Source organism: Leptodactylus fuscus, chromosome 3 (assembly GCF_031893055.1).
Source record: "Leptodactylus fuscus isolate aLepFus1 chromosome 3, aLepFus1.hap2, whole genome shotgun sequence".
Taxonomy (NCBI): Eukaryota; Metazoa; Chordata; class Amphibia; order Anura; family Leptodactylidae; genus Leptodactylus; species Leptodactylus fuscus.
This window is the reverse complement of record NC_134267.1, coordinates 230,657,221-230,684,073: the sequence shown is the minus strand read 5'-3', so window position 1 is coordinate 230,684,073 and position 26,853 is coordinate 230,657,221. Positions and strand designations below refer to the sequence as shown.

Sequence of the window (26,853 nt, the reverse complement as noted above, 5' to 3'; positions counted from 1 at the left end):
CAGGTTTACAAATAGTACTAGCCTGTCAGGATTTACAAATAGTAGTAGCCTGCCAGGGATTACAAACAGTACTAGCCTGCTCAGGTTTACAAGTAGTACTAGCTTGCCAAGGATTACAAATAGTACTAGCCTGTCAGGGATTACAAATAGTACTAGCCTGCCAGGGATTACAAATAGTACTAGCCTGCCAGGGATTACAAATAGTACTAGCCTGCCAGGGATTACAAGTAGTACTAGCCTGCCAGGGATTACAAATAGTACTAGCCTGCCAGGGATTACAAATAGTACTAGCCTGTCAGGGATTACAAATAGTACTAGCCTGCCAGGGATTACAAGTAGTACTAGCCTGTCAGGGATTACAAATAGTACTAGCCTGCCAGGGATTACAAATAGTACTAGCCTGCCAGGGATTACAAATAGTACTAGCCTGTCAGGGATTACAAATAGTACTAGCCTGTCAGGGATTACAAATAGTACTAGCCTGCCAGGGATTCCAACTAGTAGTAGCCTGCCAGAGATTACAAATAGTACTAGCCTGCCAGGGATTACAAATAGTACTAACCTGCCAGGGATTACAAATAGTACTAGCCTGCTCAGGTTTACAAATAGTACTAGCCTTCCAGGGATTACAAGTAGTACTAGCCTGTCAGGGATTACAAATAGTACTAGCCTGCCAGGGATTACAAATAGTACTAGCCTGCCAGGGATGACAAATAGTACTAGCCTGTCAGGGATTACAAATAGTACTAGCCTGTCAGGGATTACAAATAGTACTAGCCTGCCAGGGATTACAAATAGTACTAGCCTGTCAGGGATTACAAATAGTACTAGCCTGCCAGGGATTACAAATAGTAGTAGTCTGTCAGGGATTACAAATAGTACTAGCCTGCCAGGGATTACAAATAGTACTAGCCTGCCAAGGATTACAAACAGTACTAGCCTGTCAGGGATTACAAATAGTACTAGCCTGCCAGGGATTACAAATAGTACTAGCCTGCTAAGGATTACAAACAGTACTAGCCTGTCAGGGATTACAAATAGTACTAGCCTGCTCAGGTTTACAAATAGTACTAGCCTGTCAGGGATTACAAATAGTAGTAGCCTGCCAGGGATTACAAACAGTACTAGCCTGCTCAGGTTTACAAATAGTACTAGCCTGCTAGGGATTACAAGTAGTACTAGCCTGCCAAGGATTACAAATAGTACTAGCCTGTCAGGGATTACAAATAGTACTAGCCTGCCAGGGATTACAAATAGTAGTAGCCTGCCAGGGATTACAAATGGTACTAGCCTGCCAGGGATTACAAATAGTACTAGCCTGTCAGGGATTACAAATAGTACTAGCCTGTCAGGGATTACAAATAGTACTAGCCTGCCAGGGATTACAAATAGTACTAATCTGTCAGGGATTACAAATAGTACTAGCCTGCCAGGGATTACAAATAGTACTAGCCTGTCAGGGATTACAGAGAGTACTAGCCTGTCAGGTATTACAAACCAAACAGATTACAAATAGTACTAGCCTGCCAGGGATTACAAATAGTACTAGCCTGCCAGGGATTACAAATAGTACTAGCCTGCCAGGGATTACAAATAGTACTAGCCTGCCAAGGATTACAAATAGTACTAGCCTGTCAGGGATTACAAATAGTACTAGCCTGCTCAGGTTTACAAATAGTACTAGCCTGTCAGGGATTACAAATAGTAGTAGCCTGCCAGGGATTACAAACAGTACTAGCCTGCTCAGGTTTACAAGTAGTACTAGCTTGCCAAGGATTACAAATAGTACTAGCCTGCCAGGGATTACAAATAGTACTAGCCTGCCAGGGATTACAAATAGTACTAGCCTGCCAGGGATTACAAATAGTACTAGCCTGCCAGGGATTACAAATAGTACTAGCCTGCCAGGGATCACAAATAGTACTAGCCTGTCAGGGATTACAAATAGTACTAGCCTGCCAGGGATTACAAATAGTACTAGCCTGTCAGGGATTACAAATAGTACTAGCCTGTCAGGGATTACAAATAGTACTAGCCTGACAGGGATTACAGAGAGTACTAGCCTGTCAGGTATTACAAACCAAACAGATTACAAATAGTACTAGCCTGCCAGGGATTACAAATAGTACTAGCCTGCCAGGGATTACAAATAGTACTAGCCGGCCAGGGATTACAAATAGTACTAGCCTGCCAAGGATTACAAATAGTACTAGCCTGTCAGGGATTACAAATAGTACTAGCCTGCTCAGGTTTACAAATAGTACTAGCCTGTCAGGGATTACAAATAGTAGTAGCCTGCCAGGGATTACAAACAGTACTAGCCTGCTCAGGTTTACAAGTAGTACTAGCTTGCCAAGGATTACAAATAGTACTAGCCTGTCAGGGATTACAAATAGTACTAGCCTGCCAGGGATTACAAATAGTACTAGCCTGCCAGGGATTACAAATAGTACTAGCCTGCCAGGGATTACAAATAGTACTAGCCTGCCAGGGATTACAAATAGTACTAGCCTGCCAGGGATCACAAATAGTACTAGCCTGTCAGGGATTACAAATAGTACTAGCCTGCCAGGGATTACAAATAGTACTAGCCTGCCAGGGATTACAAATAGTACTAGCCTGTCAGGGATTACAAATAGTACTAGCCTGTCAGGGATTACAAATAGTACTAGCCTGTCAGGGATTACAAATAGTACTAGCCTGCCAGGGATTACAAATAGTACTAGTCTGTCAGGGATTACAAATAGTACTAGCCTGCCAGGGATTACAAATAGTACTAGCCTGTCAGGGATTACAGAGAGTACTAGCCTGTCAGGTATTACAAACCAAACAGATTACAAATAGTACTAGCCTGCCAGGGATTACAAATAGTACTAGCCTGCCAGGGATTACAAATAGTACTAGCCTGCCAGGGATTACAAATAGTACTAGCCTGCCAAGGATTACAAATAGTACTAGCCTGTCAGGGATTACAAATAGTACTAGCCTGCTCAGGTTTACAAATAGTACTAGCCTGTCAGGGATTACAAATAGTAGTAGCCTGCCAGGGATTACAAACAGTACTAGCCTGCTCAGGTTTACAAGTAGTACTAGCTTGCCAAGGATTACAAATAGTACTAGCCTGCCAGGGATTACAAATAGTACTAGCCTGCCAGGGATTACAAATAGTACTAGCCTGCCAGGGATTACAAATAGTACTAGCCTGCCAGGGATTACAAATAGTACTAGCCTGCCAGGGATCACAAATAGTACTAGCCTGTCAGGGATTACAAATAGTACTAGCCTGCCAGGGATTACAAATAGTACTAGCCTGTCAGGGATTACAAATAGTACTAGCCTGTCAGGGATTACAAATAGTACTAGCCTGACAGGGATTACAGAGAGTACTAGCCTGTCAGGTATTACAAACCAAACAGATTACAAATAGTACTAGCCTGCCAGGGATTACAAATAGTACTAGCCTGCCAGGGATTACAAATAGTACTAGCCGGCCAGGGATTACAAATAGTACTAGCCTGCCAAGGATTACAAATAGTACTAGCCTGTCAGGGATTACAAATAGTACTAGCCTGCTCAGGTTTACAAATAGTACTAGCCTGTCAGGGATTACAAATAGTAGTAGCCTGCCAGGGATTACAAACAGTACTAGCCTGCTCAGGTTTACAAGTAGTACTAGCTTGCCAAGGATTACAAATAGTACTAGCCTGTCAGGGATTACAAATAGTACTAGCCTGCCAGGGATTACAAATAGTACTAGCCTGCCAGGGATTACAAATAGTACTAGCCTGCCAGGGATTACAAATAGTACTAGCCTGCCAGGGATTACAAATAGTACTAGCCTGCCAGGGATCACAAATAGTACTAGCCTGTCAGGGATTACAAATAGTACTAGCCTGCCAGGGATTACAAATAGTACTAGCCTGTCAGGGATTACAAATAGTACTAGCCTGTCAGGGATTACAAATAGTACTAGCCTGCCAGGGATTCCAACTAGTAGTAGCCTGCCAGAGATTACAAATAGTACTAGCCTGGAGCCCAGGAGCAACCTTGGAAATACAATGTGTCACAGTTAGGGTTGAGCCAATCTCAACTTTAAAATCCGATTTCCGATCATTTTCCAGCCGATACAGATAGCCGATCGGGATCCGATCATTCCCCATCCCCATTGCTCAACCCTAGTCAATGTTTCTCTATGGGAAAAGTCACTTTTAGGGTTGAGCCGATCTTGAGATTTCAAAATCCGATTTTCAATCATTCTCCAGCCGATCATGATCATGAAATTTGCTCGATTGCGGATCGGGATCCGATCTTTTCCAATCCCGATCGCTCAACCCCAGTAGGGAGGTGACATATTACACTTGGCATGGTTGCCCTATACTGTTACAGGTGCACACCCAAATTTCACTGTGGTACCCACTGGAGAGAGGAAATCTTGGCTGTCTTAGGGATGGGTTCAAGAAGAGTCGCTGTTGACCCTATGTACTAGTCCTAGTCTCCCCAATCCTGGATGCTACACACGCACGACTAGACAATTTGAGAATTCATGTTTATGGAAAGATCTTGTGATGGGTACATCTACAGCCAGAACATCTGGCCCACCCGCTAACATCTATAGTCAACCCCATACTTCCATGCTTTGAATACAAAATAGAGCAAAATCCCATGTTCTCCGCACATTGAGCATTATTTTTGAATTCCTTGTGTCATGAAGGTCCGAAGCTCCGAATCGGGAGAAAACACGAAAGTTTGGATTCAATTTTCTTAACGTAAAACAGAACCTAGATAGTCTTGTTATTATATCAAACATCTCAGGTCACTTTTTAGAATTCGTTGGTTTTTATCCACTCTGACCGGTCTCTTTGAGGAGAAAGCCTGGGGGAGATTTTGCTCCTGCCCTTCGCGTGCTACACTGGGTGCCTCTTCTTCACTCGCGTTATGAGAGTCAGCTGTGACCAAGCCTCAGCCTTGTGTCTTTCTCTGGCGGACCTCTTACAAGAACCCCTGCTTGGAGGTTCACGATGAAGTAATCGGATTAGGCCTATTGCGGGGAGAGTACACAGGGAGTTCCTTTTCTTTTTTTTTCCATTGTGCTACTTAGCGGATAAATGTGTTTTGTGGGAAATTGCAAACGACATTATGATTACTAAGGCCAGTGTGGGTTTCATTTAGAAGTGATCAAAATCAACAGGCCGCAGAAAATGAGGATTGGCAGGAGAATATCCCAAGTGGGAGAATCTCTTCATGTAACTACCGAAAACATGTTAACTGTTTCAGCGTCCGAAGGAGACTCTTGTACTTAAGTGTTATTAAAGGATTAAGTCTCTTTAGGAAAGAGAAGGAGTCAGGATCTTACACAACTGCGATACAAAGGCTGTCAAGAAAAAGGCAAAGAAAAACTATCAAAGAAAAAGTAAAAAAATCTTGAAAATTTTTGTTAATTTTTTAACTTAAAAAAATAAATCCTAAAGGCCAGATCCGTTTAGACCTCCTTCATGGTAATCCATTCGGGGACGTCTGCATGGGGACCCCCTCAAATGGACTACCGAATGCATTTGCAAGCGGTGTGCAGTGAAAGCACACAGACCCCATAGACTATAATGGGGTCCGTGAGCTTTCCGCATGGTCTCCGTGCATGCGGAAAGAACATGCGGACAGAAAAGTAGTTCACGATCTATGTCCCTGCCCGCATGACTCGTGCGGAGACCATGCGGTAAGCACAAGGACCCCTGAACGGATTACCGATGCAGATGTGAACCAGGCCTTAGGCTAGGGCTAAGTTACTGTAAGGCTGAGTTCAGATGGGGTTTTTTGGTCAGGATTTTGACGCGGAATCCACGTCAAAATCCTGGCCAAAAAAAGTCTCCCATTGAAATCAAATTGGTTTGGTTTGGTTTTGTTCCCACTCATGGAAAAAAGAAGCGACATGCCCTTTCCTCAGGTGTATTCCACAGCCGGTTCAGCCGCGGACGTCCACCTGAAGACACTCCCTCCTGACTAGTCCCATTCATTTGGGCCTAATCCGGAGTGCAGTGCTGCGAATGGATGCTGGTCGCGGCTACTGTTTTTTTGGTCCAGGATCTGAGGCGGCCTCCACGTCAAATTCCGGACCAAAATACCCCATCTAACTCCGGTTACACGGCCAAAGATCGCTGGGTCGCCATTCCACTCTTTCGAATAGAGTCACGTTGCGACCATGAGAGTGTCATGGAAGTGATATGAGCAAAAAAGCTTACAGTCTATTTTTGGTTGTATTTTTTTACTTTGTGTACAGAAAATAGAAGTCTGAGGGTTAGAGAATACTTTACAATTAGAGATGAACGAGTAGTTAAATATTCGATATTCGATATTCGTTTCGAGTAGCCCCTCAATATTCGACTACTCCAATCAAATATCGAATCCTATTATACTCTATGGGGGAAAAATGCTCGTTTCAGGTGTAGGCAACATTCGATCAAATTGAACTTACTAAGTCCATGAGTGAGGGTCGGGCTGGATTCTTTGAGAAGTCTTCTCCGTGCAGCGTCCCCGCGGCGTCTTCCGGCTCTGAATTCACTCTGCCAGGCATCGGGCCTGGGCAGAGCTGACTGCGCATGTCTGCACTACAAGAAAATGGCCGCTTACAGTCAAAGCGGCCATTTTCTTGTAGCGCGGGCATGCGCAGTCGGCTCTGCCCAGGCCCGATGCCTGGCAGAGTGAATTCAGAGCCAGAAGACGCTTCTGGGACGCTGCGCGAAGAAGACTTCTAAAGGTAGGAAAAGAACCAGCGTTGATTGGCCGACTGTATAGCATTCGGCCAATCAATGCTGGTTCTGCATCAAATTTTTCCATTCGAATAGCGAGTGGTACTCGATCGAGTACGAGTATTTCGAATACCATAGTATTCAATCGAATACCTACTCGATCGAATACTACTCGCTCATCTCTTTGTACAATAGATTACACTAGCGTTTCAGTCTTTGTACAAGACTCTATTCCCCATTCTGCTTAAGAGGAGGACTTTTCACTCCACCATTTTTGACAGAAACGCGGTGGAACCCATTATAGTCTATGGGGTCCCCGGGTTTCGAGGTATAACCACTTTTAAAGTGGATAGGTTTTCCATCTTTCCAGTGTCTAAGTGGACCCGAAGGATGGAAACTCGAACGTTAGTTGTTCTGCTTTCATATTATGTAGAATGACAAATCCAAAGATCTTCTATTGCCACAGAGGTGGCCACAATAGAAGTATTATGAACGTACTATGTTTTTTTTGTCTTCAATGTTCTTATTATCCACATTATTGTTTTCTTCCCAGGGATATACAAGAAAGATGATCTTTGTTCCTTCACGTCTGAATCACAGGCTTACATATGTCAACAGATTGACCACACAGTCGTCATCCTCGAAGTCATCTCAGATATCACGGAGTCCATCTCGCCAGTCTTATCAGTCACTGGCAACTTTATCCAAATGTTTGCCAACGGACAGAATCCTCAAAATCACTGCTGTGACAAAACCGACAAAACTTTTTACGCCATCCTACCAGCGAAAAAAGTTTCAAAAATTTGTTTTAATGGCCCAACTCCCAAGGCGATTAGACTGCGTCTCAATGGTGGTCAGAACTCTACCAGGCTTATTCTGGCTCTGTTTTACGATGTTCCAAATAGTTTCTATATTATGCGGAGAGGTCAAAAATACTCCACGATTCTTTATGACTCTGAACCCACATTTCTACGTGGTGACCAAGTTTCAAGTTTTTTCAGTTTTCGAGAGAATTTGTTGTACATCGTTCTCCAAGGAGATGAACCGGTGGAGATATGGACCAATCTATCTATCCATTTATTTTTTTACGCAGCTTTAAGATCAAGAAAGGATTTGCCCAACCAACTACCAATGCAACTGGCCACGTTTTTGGGCATAGCCTCATCTCAGGTAACGGTAGTGCAGAATTTACAAGATAGGGTTGAGACATTAGAGGCCATGGTGGACAATCGCTCAAAGCGCAGGCGGCACTGCCCAAAAGTACATGAGGAAAGGCCAAGAGTTAAGCGGCATTCTGAGCCACCTCTTACCAGTCACCCTGCGAGACAGAGACAAGAGAACCTGATAGAAGTGTTCATTGTGGAAATACAAGATTTGGTTACACTGGGAGAACCATCTACAGCTGGTCCCTTGACCTACAGTAACTTGCAGAACATTGCACTGAATGTTATTGGTGCACTACAGACTGGAGAACTTGAGAAGGCCATTCCGATGCATATTGACTCATTGATGGTGATCGAGCCAACCCCTTGGAGCAATAACAGGTACGTCGGAATTTATAGCGATACATCAATAACTTTTTTCGTCTTCAGGTGTTTATACACGTTACATGAGTATAAGCTGAACCAACGATATCAGTGGGACCATGTAATGGAATGAATGGAGCGGTGGACTTCTTCTGACCAGACACTCCATTCAAAACCAGGTGCAAAGCTTAGTGACTTGTCTGAACATGAACTATAAAATAGGAGTTCAGAGGTGGACCTAGACTTTATAGAGGCGATCACCATCTTAGACATCCATGGCATATCTCCAGCATGCTTGTTCATTAGTTTCCATTATACCCGTGGACTTCAAAGTTGAGACCATGGACAGGTTTTCACAGTTTTTCATTCAGATGGAGAATGGGATAACTAATCGCTGTCTTCCATCGGGGTCATCATTCTCCTAAAAAGTAAGGGTCTCGAGGAAACCTCATTTGACCATACCAGTTTCAGACTCTGTTTTTTGAGCCCAATAGATAAAATGATTCTTGTGGCCTACACTCCAACAACTCCTAGGAAATAGACCATAGTACCTTCCAAATTCGGTTGTCTTCTGCTGGACCACTATTGTCTTAGAACCTTGGCCCACTAGAGCATCCTCTGGAAATCTGGTGGGCCAGTCCCACACTGCCAACAGCAATCTAGCCATATTAATCATGGTAAGCTATAAAAACACACATAAGAACAACTTCATAATACACCAGAGACTGGTTACGAGGTCCCCAAAATCTTTCATGCACTAGTAAATGAGCACCATGACTTACAGGACTGTGAAACTCAGCACAGTTTTTTTTTCAGTGGAAAATTTCCCATTTCAATTTTCTGCACCTCATGTTTATTTTTCCTGCACATGAAGATATCCGCACGCCCTGGCTATGGTCCATCGGTGGCTTTCAACTCTTTCCTCACGTTAATCTCTGCTTGACATAAAAGAAAACAAACAAAGGATGGATAATGGCCGATAACATGCAGTGTCAAATCTGTTACCATGATTCAGCTCGGCTGGCAGCAGCCGCCAAACAGAGACTGGAAGTGTTAATAGTTCACTGGTTCCCTGCCAGCCAGCATGAAGACCATTCTTCTCAATGCTCCCAGTCTGGAAACCAGTGGAAAACTCTTTGTACTAATGTCATAGTCATATGTAATATGTAGGGTCTATATAGCAGACTAGGTCAAAGGTTTCATGAAGGAAATGTCACAATTAAAGATCAGTCACATCACAATTCATATCTACTGTAATATAGACAAGATTATAAAATACTGCCCATATATACAAGAATATAACTTCTATAATACTGCTCCTATGTACAAGAATATAACTACTATAATACTGCTCCTATGTACAAGAATATAACTACTATAATACTGCTCCTATGTATGAGACTATAACTACTATAATACTACTCCTATGTACAAGAATATAACTACTATAATACTACTCCTATGTACAAGAATATAACTACTATAATACTGCTCCTATGTACAAGAATATAACTACTATAATACTGCTCCTATGTACAAGAATATAACTACTATAATACTACTCCTATGTACAAGAATATAACTACTATAATACTACTCCTATGTACAAGAATATAACTACTATAATACTACTGCTATGTACAAGAATATAACTACTATAATACTACTCCTATGTACAAGAATATAACTTCTATAATACTGCTCCTATGTACAAGAATATAACTACTATAATACTACTCCTATGTACAAGAATATAACTACTATAATACTACTGCTATGTACAAGAATATAACTACTATAATACTACTCCTATGTACAAGAATATAACTACTATAATACTACTCCTATGTACAAGAATATAACTTCTATAATACTGCTCCTATGTACAAGAATATAACTACTATAATACTACTCCTATGTACAAGAATATAACTACTATAATACTACTGCTATGTACAAGAATATAACTACTATAATACTACTCCTATGTACAAGAATATAACTTCTATAATACTGCTCCTATGTACAAGAATATAACTACTATAATACTGCTCCTATGTACAAGAATATAAATACTATAATACTACCTCCTATGTACAAGAATATAACTACTATAATACTACCTCCTATGTACAAGAATATAACTACTATAATACTGCTCCTATGTACAAGAATATAACTACTATAATACTGCTCCTATGTACAAGAATATAACTACTATAATACTACTCCTATGTACAAGAATATAACTACTATAATACTACTGCTATGTACAAGAATATAACTACTATAATACTACTCCTATGTACAAGAATATAACTTCTATAATACTGCTCCTATGTACAAGAATATAACTACTATAATACTACTCCTATGTACAAGAATATAAATACTATAATACTACCTCCTATGTACAAGAATATAACTACTATAATACTACCTCCTATGTACAAGAATATAACTACTATAATACTGCTCCTATGTACAAGAATATAACTACTATAATACTGCTCCTATGTACAAGAATATAACTACTATAATACTACTCCTATGTACAAGAATATAACTACACTCACCGGCCACTTTATTAGGTACACCATGCTAGTAACGGTTTGGACCCCCTTTTGCCTTCAGAACTGCCTCAATTCTTCGTGGCATAGATACAACAAGGTGCTGGAAGCATTCCTCAGAGATTTTGGTCCATATTGACATGATGGCATCACACAGTTGCAGTCGCAGATTTGTCGGCTGCACATCCATGATGCGAATCTCCCGTTCCACCACATCCCAAAGATGCTCCTCTATTGGATTGAGATCTGGTGACTGTGGAGGCCATTGGAGTACAGTGAACTCATTGTCATGTTCAAGAAACCAGTCTGAGATGATTCCAGCTTTATGACATGGCATTGCATTATCCTGCTGAAAGTAGCCATCAGATGTTGGGTACATTGTGGTCATAAAGGGATGGACATGGTCAGCAGCAATACTCAGGTAGGCTTTGGCGTTGCAACGATGCTCAATTGGTACCAAGGGGCCCAAAGAGTGCCAAGAAAATATTCCCCACACCATGACACCACCACCACCAGCCTGAACCGTTGATACAAGGCAGGATGGATCCATGCTTTCATGTTGTTGACGCCAAATTCTGACCCTACCATCCGAATGTCGCAGCAGAAATCGAGACTCATCAGACCAGGCAACGTTTTTCCAATCTTCAATTGTCCAATTTCGATGAGCTTGTGCAAATTGTAGCCTCAGTTTCCTGTTCTTAGCTGAAAGGAGTGGCACCCGGTGTGGTCTTCTGCTGCTGTAGCCCATCTGTAGCCTCAAAGTTGGACGTACTGTGCGGCGTTCAGAGATGCTCTTCTGGCTACCTTGGTTGTAACGGGTGGCTATTTGAGTCACTGTTGCCTTTCTATCAGCTCGAACCAGTCTGGCCATTCTCCTCTGACCTCTGCCATCAACAACGCATTTCCGCCCACAGAACTGCCGCTCACTGGATGTTTTTTCTTTTTCGGACCATTCTCTGTAAACCCTAGAGATGGTTGTGCGTGAAAATCCCAGTAGATCAGCAGTTTCTGAAATACTCAGACCAGCCCTTCTGGCACCAACAACCATGCCACGTTCAAAGGCACTCAAATCACCTTTCTTCCCCATACTGATGCTCGGTTTGAACTGCAGGAGATTGTCTTGACCATGTCTACATGCCTAAATGCACTGAGTTGCCGCCATGTGATTGGCTGATTAGAAATTAAGTGTTAACGAGCAGTTGGACAGGTGTACCTAATAAAGTGGCCGGTGAGTGTACTATAATACTACCTCCTATGTACAAGAATATAACTACTATAATACTACTATATACAAGAATGTGACTACTGTTATACTGCATATTATGTGTATGATGACACAATATCCAGAGACTAGTACTATATTTGACAGTCGGGGGCCACCGTGTGTACGTTGCGCTCCCGGCTCTATGGTTACTCCCCACATAACACAAGCTGCCATCACAGTGAAGCAATGTCACAGTCCACGCCGTCCTCCGCACATGGGGGGGGGGGGTGTAGCGTGCTGCTATTGCATCGTTTGACATCGGTCGTCTTTGCCCCCCGGGTAGAGTCACATTAGTGTCCGTAAATTGGATAAAAATGGCGCGATGATAAATTCAGGTGGCCGGCAATAAGGTGTTTATCCCCTCACTTTAATATTACAGCGGGGATGTAATGATGTTTAGCCTTCACTTTCGGTTACTGACGAGCCCGGTGGGGCCGCACACAGGACCTTTACAAGGCCGTAATAGGATGTCAGGTTAGCGCTGTCCCCACAGCAACGGGCCTAGGAATCTAATCTCGTCTTCTAGGAACCCAATAAGGCTTTCATTGTGCGAGTGCGGCCTTCATCGCTCAGTAACTCAAATCAATTAGCGCTAATTCTCGGATGTGGGTGATATATGGGGATCACTTGCATCGCGAGTAAAGGGGGGGGGGAACGGGGGTCATAACTCACCCAAAATGAGGCCGCCCGGGCCGCGGCGGTATTAATTGGGTGTCCATATTAAATGGGAGGACGATGCGGCGGCGTGAGGGGAGACTGAATGAGTGACTCTCTTGGCTGCTATTGACCTATCGGGAGGAGACGGTGCCCTTTACTGTAACTTTTATCTATTGCGGTTTTCCCTTTCGCGTGTCAAGTTGATGTACGATTAAAAATTCATTTGGCGACCTTTCACCCCGGCTGCGGATTAGACAATTTCGCAGGGATGGCATCATTAACGGGGGGCTCCGCGTTTAATGATGATTTCTCTAAAAGGCCACAGAGATTCCATTTTAAGCTAACAGATTTATTACACTATTATAACATATCGTAAAGAAAATGGCGTAGACGGCCGGCGTGCGGTTCGGTAAAATGGGAATAGGGGAGGGGGGGTTAACTCAGGGATACAGTCTCTTTTATGGTTTTAATTCTGGTTATATTGTGAAAGATCGATAAAACGGAGGTGAGGTGAAGATGTAGCAGAGCTGAGTGTTTTATTTGATCCGTGGTGGCGATGTTTGCGGTTGTATGGTTATAATAATATGGCGACAAATTCAGATCTTCTACATGAGACAAATAACAATGCAACTCGGGTTGATGTGACAAACACAGCTCTACTACGTCTGATGAACCCAATACAGTCACAGTTGGGGTTCTACTATGTCTGACAAACACAACGCGGCTACATCTGACAAACACCAGATTATGAAATCGTTCCAAGCTCTACTGCATATGACAAACACAACGCGGTTACATATGACAAACACAACGCGGCTACATATGACAAACACAACGCGGCTACATATGACAAATACCAGACTATGAAATCGTTCCAAGTTCTACTGCAAACGACAAACACAATGCGGCTACATATGACAAACCCCAGACTATGAAATCGTTCCAAGCTCTACTGCATATGACACATACAGTGCGGCTACATCTGACAAATACCAGACTACGAAATCTTACTAAGCTCAACTGCAAACGAAAAACACAATGCGGCTACATAAGACAAACATCAGACAAGCTAAGTTCTACTACTTCTAACGTACAGCTGCTCTAATACCGCACTAAGGAATCTTCCCGACTTGACTACATCTGACAAACACAGTGCTACCGTGTTCAACGCGTATAGCACTACTACATTACACAAGCACAGCTCTAGCTTTAGGTGTTTTTTAGGCAAAACTCCCTCATGGGCCTAATGTTAGGGGCAGTTGCTTCCACTCATTGAAGTCCCAAACCTACTACTGCCCCGTATAAATGTAGGCAGACTAGTAAGGGTCGCATGTGGCGTCTAGACCTGGTTACTAGAGATGAGCGAGTAGTGAAATATTCCAGATTCGAGATTCGTTTCGTTTAGAGCCTCAATATTCGACTACTCGATCGAGTATCGAATCCCATTATAGTCTATGGGAAAAATGCTAATTTCAGGGGAAACCACTATTCTACTAAAGGAGAGTCACCAAGTCCACGAATAGCAGGAGGAGAGTGTTTAGGAGGAGCGCTGTGCAGTTAAAGCGCATGGACCTCATTATAGTCTATGGGGTCCGTGCGCTTTAACTGCACAGTGCTTGCAGTTGCGCTGATAAAAAGTCAGCTCCCTCGTAACAGCAAGCTGCCAGCTCTCCCGACCAGCAAAGACGAGCCTGCGGCAAATCAACGCTGGTTCTGCTGGAGGCTCGTCTGTGAGGAGGCGGAGTCTAAAATCGGACCACAATGAAGACTGCTGTGGTCCGATCTTAGACTCCGCCTCCTGACAGACGAGCCTCCGGCAGAACCAGCATTGATTGACCGAATGCTGTACACTGGCCAATCAACGCTGGTCAATCCGTTCCTATGAGAAAAAGTAAGCTCCCTCGTAACAGCAAGCTGCCAGCTCTCCTGACTAGCAAGGACGAGCCTGCTGCAGAAGCAGCATTGATTTGCCGAATGCTATACACTGTATAGCATTCGGCCAATCAACACTGGCTCTGAATCGAATATTTTCTGCGAATAGCTAGTGGTATTCAATCGAGTACGAATATTTCGAATACCGTAGTATTCGATCGAATACCTACTCGCTCATCTCTACTGGTTACCCTTAAAGGGAATGTGTCACCGGAACCAGTATATCACCCCAGCCCTGCAGATAGATAGGTTTCCATCTTTGAATTGCTGTCTACACATTCGATACTACAAATTTCTAGAATCCCCCCCCCCCAAGCCCCCCCCCCCCCCAGTGAGATGATCCCGGGTTCGGAGACATGCCTTTCACAGTGCCGGCCGCTCAATCATCCTTATTATGCATCCGGTAGCTCTTTGTCTGATGGAAATCCTTTAACTTTCCCGGCTATTTATGACTTTTTGAAAGGCCAGCAGCAATTGATGGATACAATTGCATACGGTGCCTGTAATGCGTCGGCAGGAAAAAGTTACTCTAGTGAATCATTACTAGTCCTTTCCAGTTATCCGCTGTTTTATGAGCTCATTGTCTGGCCTCATTTACAATTTACTCTAATTCATTACATCATAAATGACATCAATTTCCCACCATGGCTTTAGCCTACGACGCAAAGCATTCTGGGTAATGGGCCTTTATTTTCTGATTCAGCTGGTAATCGAAATTTAATTTGCAAAAAAAAAAAAGGTTCCCGAACATGGATGTGTTTTTTTTTTTTGAAGATTACCATAACACGATTACATAGTCTTTAAAGGGATTCTCTAGGTTTAATACACACTTTCCTCAAGTTCTGTTGCAGCTGAATGATTGGTTCGGCTGTGTCCGACTCTGGCCCTGATGATCGGAACCAGCACCCATCTCCTCCATTCTCTCCCGTGTTCACTGTTAGTCATCTGTACTATGGGGACTGGCTGTATACATCATTATAATAGTCAAGCTAACCCTCATACTACAGGCAACTGCCTGTGAACCTGGGAGAGGAGGAGGAACAACAGGGGTCAGGTGTTGGTTCCAATCCCGTGACCCAGGGTCGGAACCAAAAACCAAGGACCATCCACAGTATAACCCAGGGCAAGGAAGTATATCTTCAAAACCCCTTGAAATAGAGCTTCAGTAAAGTAATACTTAGTAGATAAGCAGGGGTTGGCATTGTAAAAGGATTGTCCCATAGCTTGCCCCTCCCCTACGTTTACTTTCTTTGCTACCTGCGTTGATATCCAAAAACTAGATAAGCTGGATTCCCCCTCACTGCACCTTAAGTACCCATAAGCTTGTAAATTGGCAGATAAGCAGGGGCGTGAACTACAAAAGGAGGAACACATTACATGTCCCTCCACCCCATTTACTGAACAGTTTAACATGCTCAAACTATGAAGCCTGGATAAATCTAGGCATTGGCAGATAAGCAGGGGTATGTGGAAGCAGAGCGTGCCCCTCATCTACATTTTTTGACTAGATTGACATAAGCAAATTATGCATATTGGACCCCCCATCTTTATACCTTCGTGAGTCTGTACTGTGAAAGGAGGATCACATGGCATGTCCCTCCCCTGCTTTGTACGTGTGCTCTGTGAAGGGAGGACCACATGGCATGCCCCTCCTCTGCATTGTGGGTGTGCACTGTGAAGGGAGGATCACATGGCATGTCCCTCCCCTGCTTTGTACGTGTGCTCTGTGAAGGGAGGACCACATGGCATGCCCCTCCTCTGCATTGTGGGTGTGCACTGTGAAGGGAGGATCACATAGCATGTCCCTCACCTGCTTTGTGAAGGAAGGACCACATGGCAAGCCCCTCCCCGCTTTGTAAGTATGCACTGTGAATGGAGGACGACATTGCATGTCCCTCCTCTGCTTTGTACGTGTGCACTGTGAATGGAGTACCACATGACATGTCCCTCCCCTGCATTGTGAGTGTGCATTGTGAGTGGCATGTCCCTCCCCTGCTTTGTACATGAGCACTGTGAATAGAGGACCATATGGCATGTCCCTCCCCTGCTTTGTGGGTGTGCACTGTGAAGAAAGGAGGACGATAGTCATATGTCAATGTTACAGCTCAGTCTCATTTGTTTCAGTAGGATGGAAATGTTGAATTGCCACGTAATCCATGGACGTTACTTCCTGAGAAGAAAAAATCTGCCATGTTTTCAAAGTTTTTCACATCCCCTTTAAGCTGAGGGTTTGCTTAGATAGTATCTAGTCTGGAAAATCCTCTCTGAGCATATCGTTCTCCTGCCCTGATGGTTTGTTACAATGTGTCAGTACAGTGTATCAGTTTGGAATCTAGTCTGTGTAGCTTCCAGAGCATTGTCAAGACTTGAGGCAACGTCAGGAATCTCAGCCATGACACTTTTAAAGTAGTCCTCCAGGAATTCAGGGGTCCTCAGGGGAATTCGGGGTGGGTAAAACCAAAGCAAAAAGTTACATCCCCTATCCCTGGCCCTCTGTTGTACAGTTCCTTCGCTTTTTTCCTGGATCCTAGAAATGTAGAGAACCTAGAACTGAAAGATGAACAGAAGACTGGAAAACCATCTAATAGGTCCTTGTAGTGTTCGGAGAAGGGTTGAGCCAATCTTGAGATTTCAGGATCGATTTCAAAATCCGATTTCCGATCATTTTGCAGCCGATCCCGATCGTGAAATTTGCTCGATCACCGATCGGGATCCGATCTTTTCTGATCCCGATCGCTCAACCCTAGTTAGAAGACTATAGTCACGCAACACATAGTACATGAGTAGGATACAAGGTATCGTCCCTGTCCTTGACCTTATCATGTACCCGACAATTTCTGTTTTAGGTCCTGTTTTTGTCAGGTTTCTCTGCTTTGGCATATTAACCTGGATTACCGTGTGGGGGAGATATGTGGCACGGAAGACGCTCTTCCCCTCAATGAAGCTTTTAGGAGGAACATTAGGCGTACTTAAATAGAGCATGTAATGTGTGAGCCAGGCACAGGGAACGGCGGGGTGTAGGATAGCTGTAATAACCGCTCTCCCTGGGTGATCTGTAGGTACGTCTGCCTCTGAATGGCACATTCTTGGCACCACCTGGGTAGTGATGTCATTAAGGAGCTGTGCAGGGAGCACCGAGAAGTCGGTCATTTTGCAGATCTGTCATGTGGAAAGAAAACATGAGAATCCAAGACGTACCGTATAGCTTATACCTAGCTCAGCGCCTGGCAAGCATCATTAGTAGGAATTAGGAATTTATTATTAGAATTAGGAATTTAAATAAATCATTATTGTTTGTAGATTTTTTTTATGACATTCGCTCTGCATACAAAACGGCATGGTAGCTTTGTCCGGGGGGTCATTACCATATCAGATTTATATCAGTTTTATTATGTTTTACTGGTAAAGTTGAGCGATCGGGATTGGAATAGATCAGATCCCGATCGGCGATTGAGCAAATTTCACGATCGTGATCGGCTGGAAAATGATCGGAAATCGGATTTCAAAATCTCAACATCGGCTCAACCCTAAAATTGACTTTTCCCATAGAGAAGCATTGACTAGGGTTGATAGATCGGGATAGGGACAGATCGGATCCTGATTGGCGATCGAGCAAATTTCACGATCGGGATCAGGATCGCCTGGAAAATGATCAGAAATCGTATTTTAAAATCGATCCTGCAATCTCCAGATCGTCTCAACCCTATTTACTGGTATTAATAAAATATAAATAAATACAAATAAAAAATAAAATATAATAAATAAATAGTTAATAAATAAATATATTTTTTCAAAAATAGCCTAAAATTGCCTACAAGAACCGTATTGGGACATCCAGAACTTGAGAGTTCATTTTTTGCAAGGCAAGTTGTAGTTTTTCACTTTTCGTGTTATTTTTTACTGTCTCACAAGGGGTCTTAAACCTGAGATCACTTGATCCCTTGTACAATGTACTGCAATGCTTCTGTATTGCAGTATATTGTACATAAACTACCTATGTGAAGGCTGCCATGCAACCCCTCAGAACCTTGAGATTTCACCAAAGGGGAGCTGAGGGGACAATAAACGTGAGCCCTCACCCAAAAACTACTCAGATGCCATAATCACTATTGACCATGGTATTTGAGAGCAATATGGTGGACAATACAATATGGTGACATACTGGTGAAAACCCTGATAGGCTGCAATTCACAAAGCAAGCACTGCGTGCTCACACAGAGATGTATAGCATATCATTCTGTGACATAATATCATGAAATCATATTGTCTTGAAAAGCTAGTCATCTCACTACACACATATGACGTTTCCAGGCCGATATTACGGTTGTAAGTCCTAGTCCTTGTCCCTGAAGGAGCAGGAAGGTTCTAATGTCACATGGTCAAGATGTAGCGCTATAAATAGCAGATGGTTGTTGGGAGAAGATACCGGAAGACTTGTGGGTCATGCCATCTTAGTATATGGTTACAAACAGTGATGTCTTTGGGTTTTCTTACTATGACTTTCCTTGTAGTTACAGTAGTTCTACTGGAAGCCACAGCGCCGTCTACGTGCGACCAAACAAGATCCACCTTGCAGTACAGCCAGTGGGAGGAACGGTAGGAGCGCCACTTCCTGTACAACCAAAAGTCATCTTCTTGGATGTAAAGGTGAAGTTCTCAACATTTTCTTAACCAGGTTCAGTTATCACCTTAACCCTGTATCTAACGATACTTAGTCATGGTAAAATAGCCTGTTGCGCACCCCCTGGCACCCCGGGCTAGCGTCATGTTAGCCCCTTAACTATGCAACTGACATGGACATGCTATTACAACTCTTGGGATAATGGGTTTCCTCGAGGTCTGACCACCTCTGATCACACCAGGGAGAAACTAATGAAGAATGCGCCCCATAGCAAACTTTTGACTTGGGGCCCACCCACAATCACACGGCTTAGCGCCCACTTTCCTGGCCCCATACAGTATAACGTGCCATTTACACACACTATAATGTCCCACCGGGCCCTTCACCATGTACAATGGCCCTTAGTGGCCCTTTCATGCAGTCTAATGTCCCATAGTGGCCCCGTCACCCAATGTATATCTCATAGTGGCCCCGTCACTCAATATAATATTTCATAGTGACCCCGCCACCCAATATAACATCTCATAGTGGCCCCGTCACCCAATATAATATCTCATAGCGGCCCATCACCCAATATAATATCTCATAGCGGCCCATCACCCAATATAATATCTCATAGTGGCCCCGTCAACCAATATAATATCTCATAGTGGCCCCGTCACCCAATATAATATCTCATAGTGGCCCCGTCACCCAATATAATATTTCATAGTGACCCCGCCACCCAATATAATATCTCATAGTGGCCCGTCACCCAATATAATATCTCATAGTGGCCCCGTCACCCAATATAATATCTCATAGCGGCCCGTCACCCAATATAATATCTCATAGTGGCCCCGTCACCCAATATAATATCTCATAGCGGCCCATCACCCAATATAATATCTCATAGTGGCCCGTCACCCAATATAATATCTCATAGTGGCCCCGTCACCCAATATAATGTCTCACAGTGGCCCCTATGGTGTTCGTCACAAATATTGCAAAACTTTCAAGTGTGACAGAATCTAAAATTTTTGGTTCCACCACCCACAAAATATTATCTGAAGAGACACCGAGTATAATAATATCAGTTTTGGTTTGGGTGTTTGGTCCGAATGAAGCAGCCAAGCGACAAATTTAGCAGGGTTTGCCCAACAAATTCTCTTGATCCTATTTACTGATCCATGGCCGCCTCTGCTTCCAGTTTAGCCCTCCACAGGGCCCCCTGGAGATCTAAATAAAAAAAAAATTGCAGGCCCCGTAGCAGCCATAGCGGTAGTTTCACCACTGGATCACACTGAGTAATCTGAGACCAGTTGTTAGAGATGCGCTGCCCGATAACCACACTGGCTGTGTATCCCTATCAACCAGACTGTCAGACATGTCTCTGCTGTGGTGTTCAAATCAGATTTTCGTGTAATAATGCATTCTTATATTATATCACAAGGTATTTAATGGGGTATAGTATATATACCTGTACATGTTGTATTGATGGTGTTCTATGTTCCATTCATCAGGGAAATCGCATCGCAAATGTAGGACACTTCTCCAATCCATGGAAAGTATCGGTCTACCTCAAGGATTCTTCAGGTGCACCACTAAAAGGTATTACATGTGGACTATGTGTCATGTCAGGACTATGGGTATTGCAGATACAGTTAGTAGACATGAGCGAACAGTAAAATGTTCGAGGTTCGATATTCGTTTCGAGTAGCCCCTCAATATCCGACTACTCGAATCGAATATCGAATCCTATTATAGTCTATTGGGGGGAAAATGCTCGTTTCAGGGGTAGGCAACGTTCGATCAAATTATACTTACCAAGTCCACGAGTGAGGGTCGGGCTGGATCCTCCGAGAAGTCTTCTCCCCGCGGCATCTTCCGGCTCTGAATTCACTCTGCCAGGCATCGGGCCTGGGCAGAGCCGACTGCACATGCCCGCACTACAAGTGGATATGTGCAGTCGGCTCTAGCCCAGGCCCGATGCCTGACAGAGTGAATTCAGAGCCGGAAGACACTGCGGGGAAGCTGCAAGGAGAAGACTTCTAAAGGTAGGAGAAGAACCAGCGTTGATTGGCCGACTGTATAGCATTCGGCCAATCACTGCTGGTTCTGCATCGAACTTTTCCATTCGAACAGCGAGTGGTACTCGATCGAGTACGAGTATTTTGAATACTGTAGTATTCGATCAAATACCTACTCGATCGAGTACTACTCACTCATCTCTAATAGTTAGGCCTCATGCATATGACTCAATTAGATAAAAGTATGGACCCATTCATTTCAATGGGCCCAGTTGTAGTTTGTGTGGCGGTGTGTTCAAGCCGAATCGAAGAGCCTCAAAATATGGAAACACATCCTATACCTGTCTGTACTTGTGGCTCTGTCAATTCAATTTCAATGAATGGGTCAGTGAACACCAATAACGATACCAATCCGCGTGTCATCCTGGCCGTTTTTACTGACCCGTAGACTGCACATGGTCGTGTTTCTGTAGCCTTAGATTTTCCTTGAATGGTTCACAATGTTCCTCTTCTTCCTAAGTAAGGGTAAGTTCACACAGAGTTTTTTGGTCATTTGACCAAATAGACGGCTCCCATTGAAATCAACGAGAACCGGTCAACTTTTTATTCCAGGAGCCGGTTTGCTCCCAGAAAAAGAAGCGAGATCTCATTCTTCAGGCCGTTTTGTCTTGCGATTTGGCCTGAAGACACTCCCTCCTTCGGACTAGGTCCATTCATTGGGCCTAATCTGGAGCAGAGTGCGTGGCTGGATGCTGGTGCAGTGCACCGGCTTTCAGTCGCACCTTTTGGTCCGAACCTGAGGAGGCCTCATTGGACAGCAAAGTCATACACAGGGATAGGTTTAGTTGGATTAAGGTTCCTCAGACCAACTTGAAGACATAATTTAGAAGGGTCTTCATAGGACCATAATAGTTGATGTGCTACTCCAAGAAGTACATATAATATTAGGAATGTTTAGCCCAAAAAACTGCCAAACTTGTAGAGGAATTTGAGCCAGTCTTCCATCTCAAAATCTTTCTACTACAGGTTTGCACATAAGATTATTTTCCTGTACGGTTTCCATAGTCTGAAAACCACTCAAGCTTGAGAAGGGCATCTAGTTTTTTGAGCGTCACTACCTTCCACTAAAAACAAGAGGCAGAGTTTTTTGGAGAGGACTTTGATGTCTAAGAGCTCTCCAAATTCCTTTCCAAATACTGTCCTGTGACTGTACCCAAGATGAAGATTACTGGTTGTCACAGTGGGCTTCATTGTGGCCCACACCTTCTTAGATCTTACTTCATTGCTATAGTGTATCACTTACAGAAATTCTCCACCTAATAGTACATTATGTAGTAATGATGGCGGTTCACACAGTTGTTGGTGTGATGTCATGGTGGCCATGTTGCCTTCTCAATACAGCACTATTACATTAGGGGTTCGGGGTTTCCATTCTTTGGATCCACTTGGGGTTCCCAAGATCAGAAACCTAATCTACTTTATTGCAGCTTTTTGAGCCAAAGCCAGGAGTGGATTGGGCAGAAGGTAGAAGTATAAGAATGTCCTTTATATTTCTCGTTCCTTGTGTAGTCACTCCTAGATTGGACTGAAAAAAAGCAGCAAAATTTGCAATAAAAGAAGCTCCGTTTCCGCCATGTGGGGCCTTAGCCTAAAAAACGGAAACCTACAGACCCCGTAGACTATAATGAAGCCCACAGGGTTTTCACCCCAAAAAATGAAACCCTGCACGTAGATCAGGGACAGGTATGAACCTAGCCCCACGGGCCGGAAAAATTACAGCGTTTTAGAGTACTTGTAAAGTGGTTGGAGATTCATGCGAATCCCATGCCCATTTTGCGTTAAAAATCGCAGCGTGGACACGCTTTGATTTCCAAAACCAGTGCGTAGGGTCATACGGATACTTTCGGCCTAGGTGCAGGGAGATGTCAGAATAGTGAGGATAGACTGGACCATACCAATATTTTTACACCCATACGTCCAGGTTAGAGGCCTTCTCCATCGCTCCCTAGAGTACCTCCGCGTTATTCCTGTACATACGGTATCTCATTGTCTTTTATGATACAATTTCCAACAGTAAATGAGTCCCGTGCCGCAGTTCTTTTACATCCGCCTGTCATTTCTATTCCTTACACTTGCAACAATTACACCGAGATAATTGGTTAACTATTCGAGGAGGAACTTGTAGAAGGAAAGCTAAATTTATCTTCTCTACTGAAATATTCCCCAAGGGAAGTTTCTGGGAGTCGGTGTTTACTTTCACTACCTGAGAAAATAAAATGCGTAAAAGAAAGAGATATTTTTTCCTGCCGGAGCGAGCGCGGCGACGAGTCTGAGCAGACCGTTAAAGTGTGTAGAGCAAAATAAGACTCCTCGTGTACATACATCAAGAATATAGCCGGCGCATTATCCTTCCTATCCGCGGTGCGACGTGCAGCTGTTGGCGTTCCTCACTTGGCATGAATTTTATGGAGACGAGCTCGCGTCTTATGACGAAGCTTTAAGAACAGCGAGTGGCATTTAGGGACAATTAGTTAACGTGTAAACCGTTCTCCAGAACAGAAGCCAAGAGACTCGATGAAGCAGAGTGAAGCCTTAAATTGACTTCGCTCCCTGTCTTAAATACAATCTTGCATCAAAAAGTCTTCATTAAGACTCTCGCATAGATATAAAACCTCGAGATTTAGGAGCATGTGTTTGGGAAATCTGAAATGGTCTTTTGGGAAGAGCGGAACGTTCCTCCGGGGCTCATAAGCTCTGAATGACAATTTACTATGTATTTGAAATCAACAGTCAGATCTATAAAGCGCCTCGCTATGGGTTGTTAAATGTTCGAGGTACCGGGGATGACTGTATGGAATGGCTGCCGGCGCGATGCTGTACAAAAGCGATGCCACCGTTATGGGCGACTGGTCCGGGAAATAGGGAATAAGTTCGGGGATAAGAAAAATTCAGATTAATACATTTGTGCTTCAGATGAGGTCACATGGAAAGTGGTGGGTTATTTATGGAAAGGATTGGTTGGGTGACGTTAAAATTTGCTTTTTCATCATTTTTGGAGGGCTAACTCACTTTACTATTTTAAGTACATAGGATTGATAGGGAGATAAAATTTATAGATGTGATAGATAGATAGATAGATAGATAGATAGATAGATAGATAGATAGACAGATAGATAGATAAATAGATAGATAGATAGACAATTATAGATAGGTAGATAGATAAATAGATAGATAGATAGATAGATAGATAGATAGATAGATAGATAGGAGATAGATAGATAGATAGATAGATAGATAGATAGATAGATAGGAGATAGATAGATAGATAGATAGATAGATAGATAGATAGATAGATAGATAGGAGATAGATAGATAGGAGATAGATAGATAGGAGATAGATAGATAGATAGATAGATAGGAGATAGATAGATAGATAGATAGATAGATAGATAGATAGATAGGAGATAGATAGATAGATAGATAGATAGATAGATAGATAGATAGATAAATAGATAGATAGATAGATAGATAGATAGATAGATAGATAGGAGATAGATAGATAGATAGATAGATAGATAGTAGATAGATAGATAGATAGATAGATAGATAGATAGGAGATAGATAGATAGATAGATAGATAGATAGATAGATAGTAGATAGATAGATAGATAGGAGATAGATAGATAGATAGATAGATAGATAGATAGATAGATAGATAGGAGATAGATAGATAGATAGATAGATAGGAGATAGATAGATAGATAGATAGATAGATAGATAGGAGATATATAGATAGATAGATAGATAGATAGATAGATAGATAGATAGCTGTGGTGGTAGATGGGACCAGAGAGACACCAGTATGTAGCACCGAAATCTCAGACAGCACATACCGTAGTGAGAGTCAAGGCAGGTAGCAAGAATAGAGTAGTCAGACTACAGCCAATGTCAGCAACAGGAATCAGGCAGGTCAGGTACAAGCCAGTGGCCAGACCTGGGTCCTTTTATGTGCAGATGGCGCCTGGGCATGCAAGATTACAGTCCTGTGGGATAATGGGGTGAACAGTGGTGGGTTCATTTTAGGGAACCTAACTGGAGAAGTATATAGATTAGGAATTGTCATAGGCCTGTCTGAAGAGATGTGTCTGTAGGGTGCACTTGAAGCTGTAGAAGTTGTGAGTTAATCTGATTGCCCAGGGTAGAACATTCCAGAGGAGCGGTGCAGCTCGGGAGAAGTCCTGACTATAGACCCTTCCTGTTCTTCTTCTCCCTGCCTGTCTCCAGCTGTAGGACACTTGTCTGCAGTTATCTCCCTTTGCTCTAACTGCAGTAGGACAAAAAAAATAATTAAGCCCCTCCCCTTGCAAACGGTTGCTCCGTGATCAAGGCAAGCCCCTCTCCGTGTGTTCTGCATGCAGGTATATGAACAGAGAGCTAGGCAGTACCAAAATAATTACAACATTGTACTTTAAATGAAACTTTAAAAATGTCCAAAAATTTGAAAACTTCCATTTACAACAGTCAATAATAAAAATAATGAAGCAAAAAAAAAAAAAAAAAAAAAGTTGCACTCAGCTCCCGCACGTGTCTTGAGACGTTGCCTTCTACCATTGCAGGGAGCACTACAGTGGTAATAGAAGATGGATGGGGAAACTTTTCCAACTTGGCTGTCTCGAGTTCCGGATCAAACTGCTGCTTAATATTCAATGTTACATCACCTGCAGGTATTTATCTGCTCTCTCTTGTTACCATTTCCAGTGTCTTGCGCCCGGTAATATCTGGAGATTCGGAGCCTTGTGGGCGCCTCTAGGAGGAATATATTAATATATTTATTGTGTGCAAACTAGTCACAAAAGAGGATTCTAGAAAAAAACTCATATCGTATTCCTTTGTTCTTTTGCTGATAATTGTAAAATGATTTTAATTGAGTGTTCTTGTCTTATTTGCATTTTGGGTGCAATGAACAATTATATGTATACAAGGTATTTAGACAGATAATGGGTTGGTATATAGAAGATAGATATATAGATAGATATATAGATAGATAGATAGATAGATAGATAGATAGATAGATAGATAGGAGATAGATAGATAGATAGATAGATAGATAGGAGAAAGGTAGATAGATAAATAGATAGATAGATAGATAGATAGATAGATAGATAGATAGGAGATAGATAGATAGATAGATAGATAGATAGATAGATAGGAGATAGATAGGAGAAAGGTAGATAGATAAATAGATAGATAGATAGATAGATAGATAGATAGATAGATAGGAGATAGAGAGATAGGAGATAGATAGAGAGATAGATAGATAGATAGATAGATAGATAGATGATAGATAGATAGATAGATAGATAGATAGATAGATAGATAGATAGGAAATAGATAGATAGATAGATAGATAGATAGATAGATAGATAGATAGGAGATAGATAGATAGATAGATAGATAGATAGATAGATAGATAGATAGGAGATAGATAGATAGATAGATAGATAGATAGATAGATAGGAGAAAGGTAGATAGAT

General features: G+C 42.7%; 1 protein-coding gene across 1 annotated transcript in view; it reads left to right on the top strand.

Annotated features, from left to right (window-relative positions):
• The window catches only part of PKHD1 (PKHD1 ciliary IPT domain containing fibrocystin/polyductin), a 395,316-nt gene that overhangs the window by 337,338 nt on the left and 31,125 nt on the right, over window positions 1-26,853 (top strand). The window contains exons 59-62 of the mRNA XM_075266923.1: window positions 7,294-8,284; window positions 19,207-19,336; window positions 20,813-20,900; window positions 25,936-26,043. Of these exons, the coding sequence (XP_075123024.1) occupies window positions 7,294-8,284; window positions 19,207-19,336; window positions 20,813-20,900; window positions 25,936-26,043 (1,317 nt within the window). The remainder of the gene's footprint in view (window positions 1-7,293; window positions 8,285-19,206; window positions 19,337-20,812; window positions 20,901-25,935; window positions 26,044-26,853) is intronic.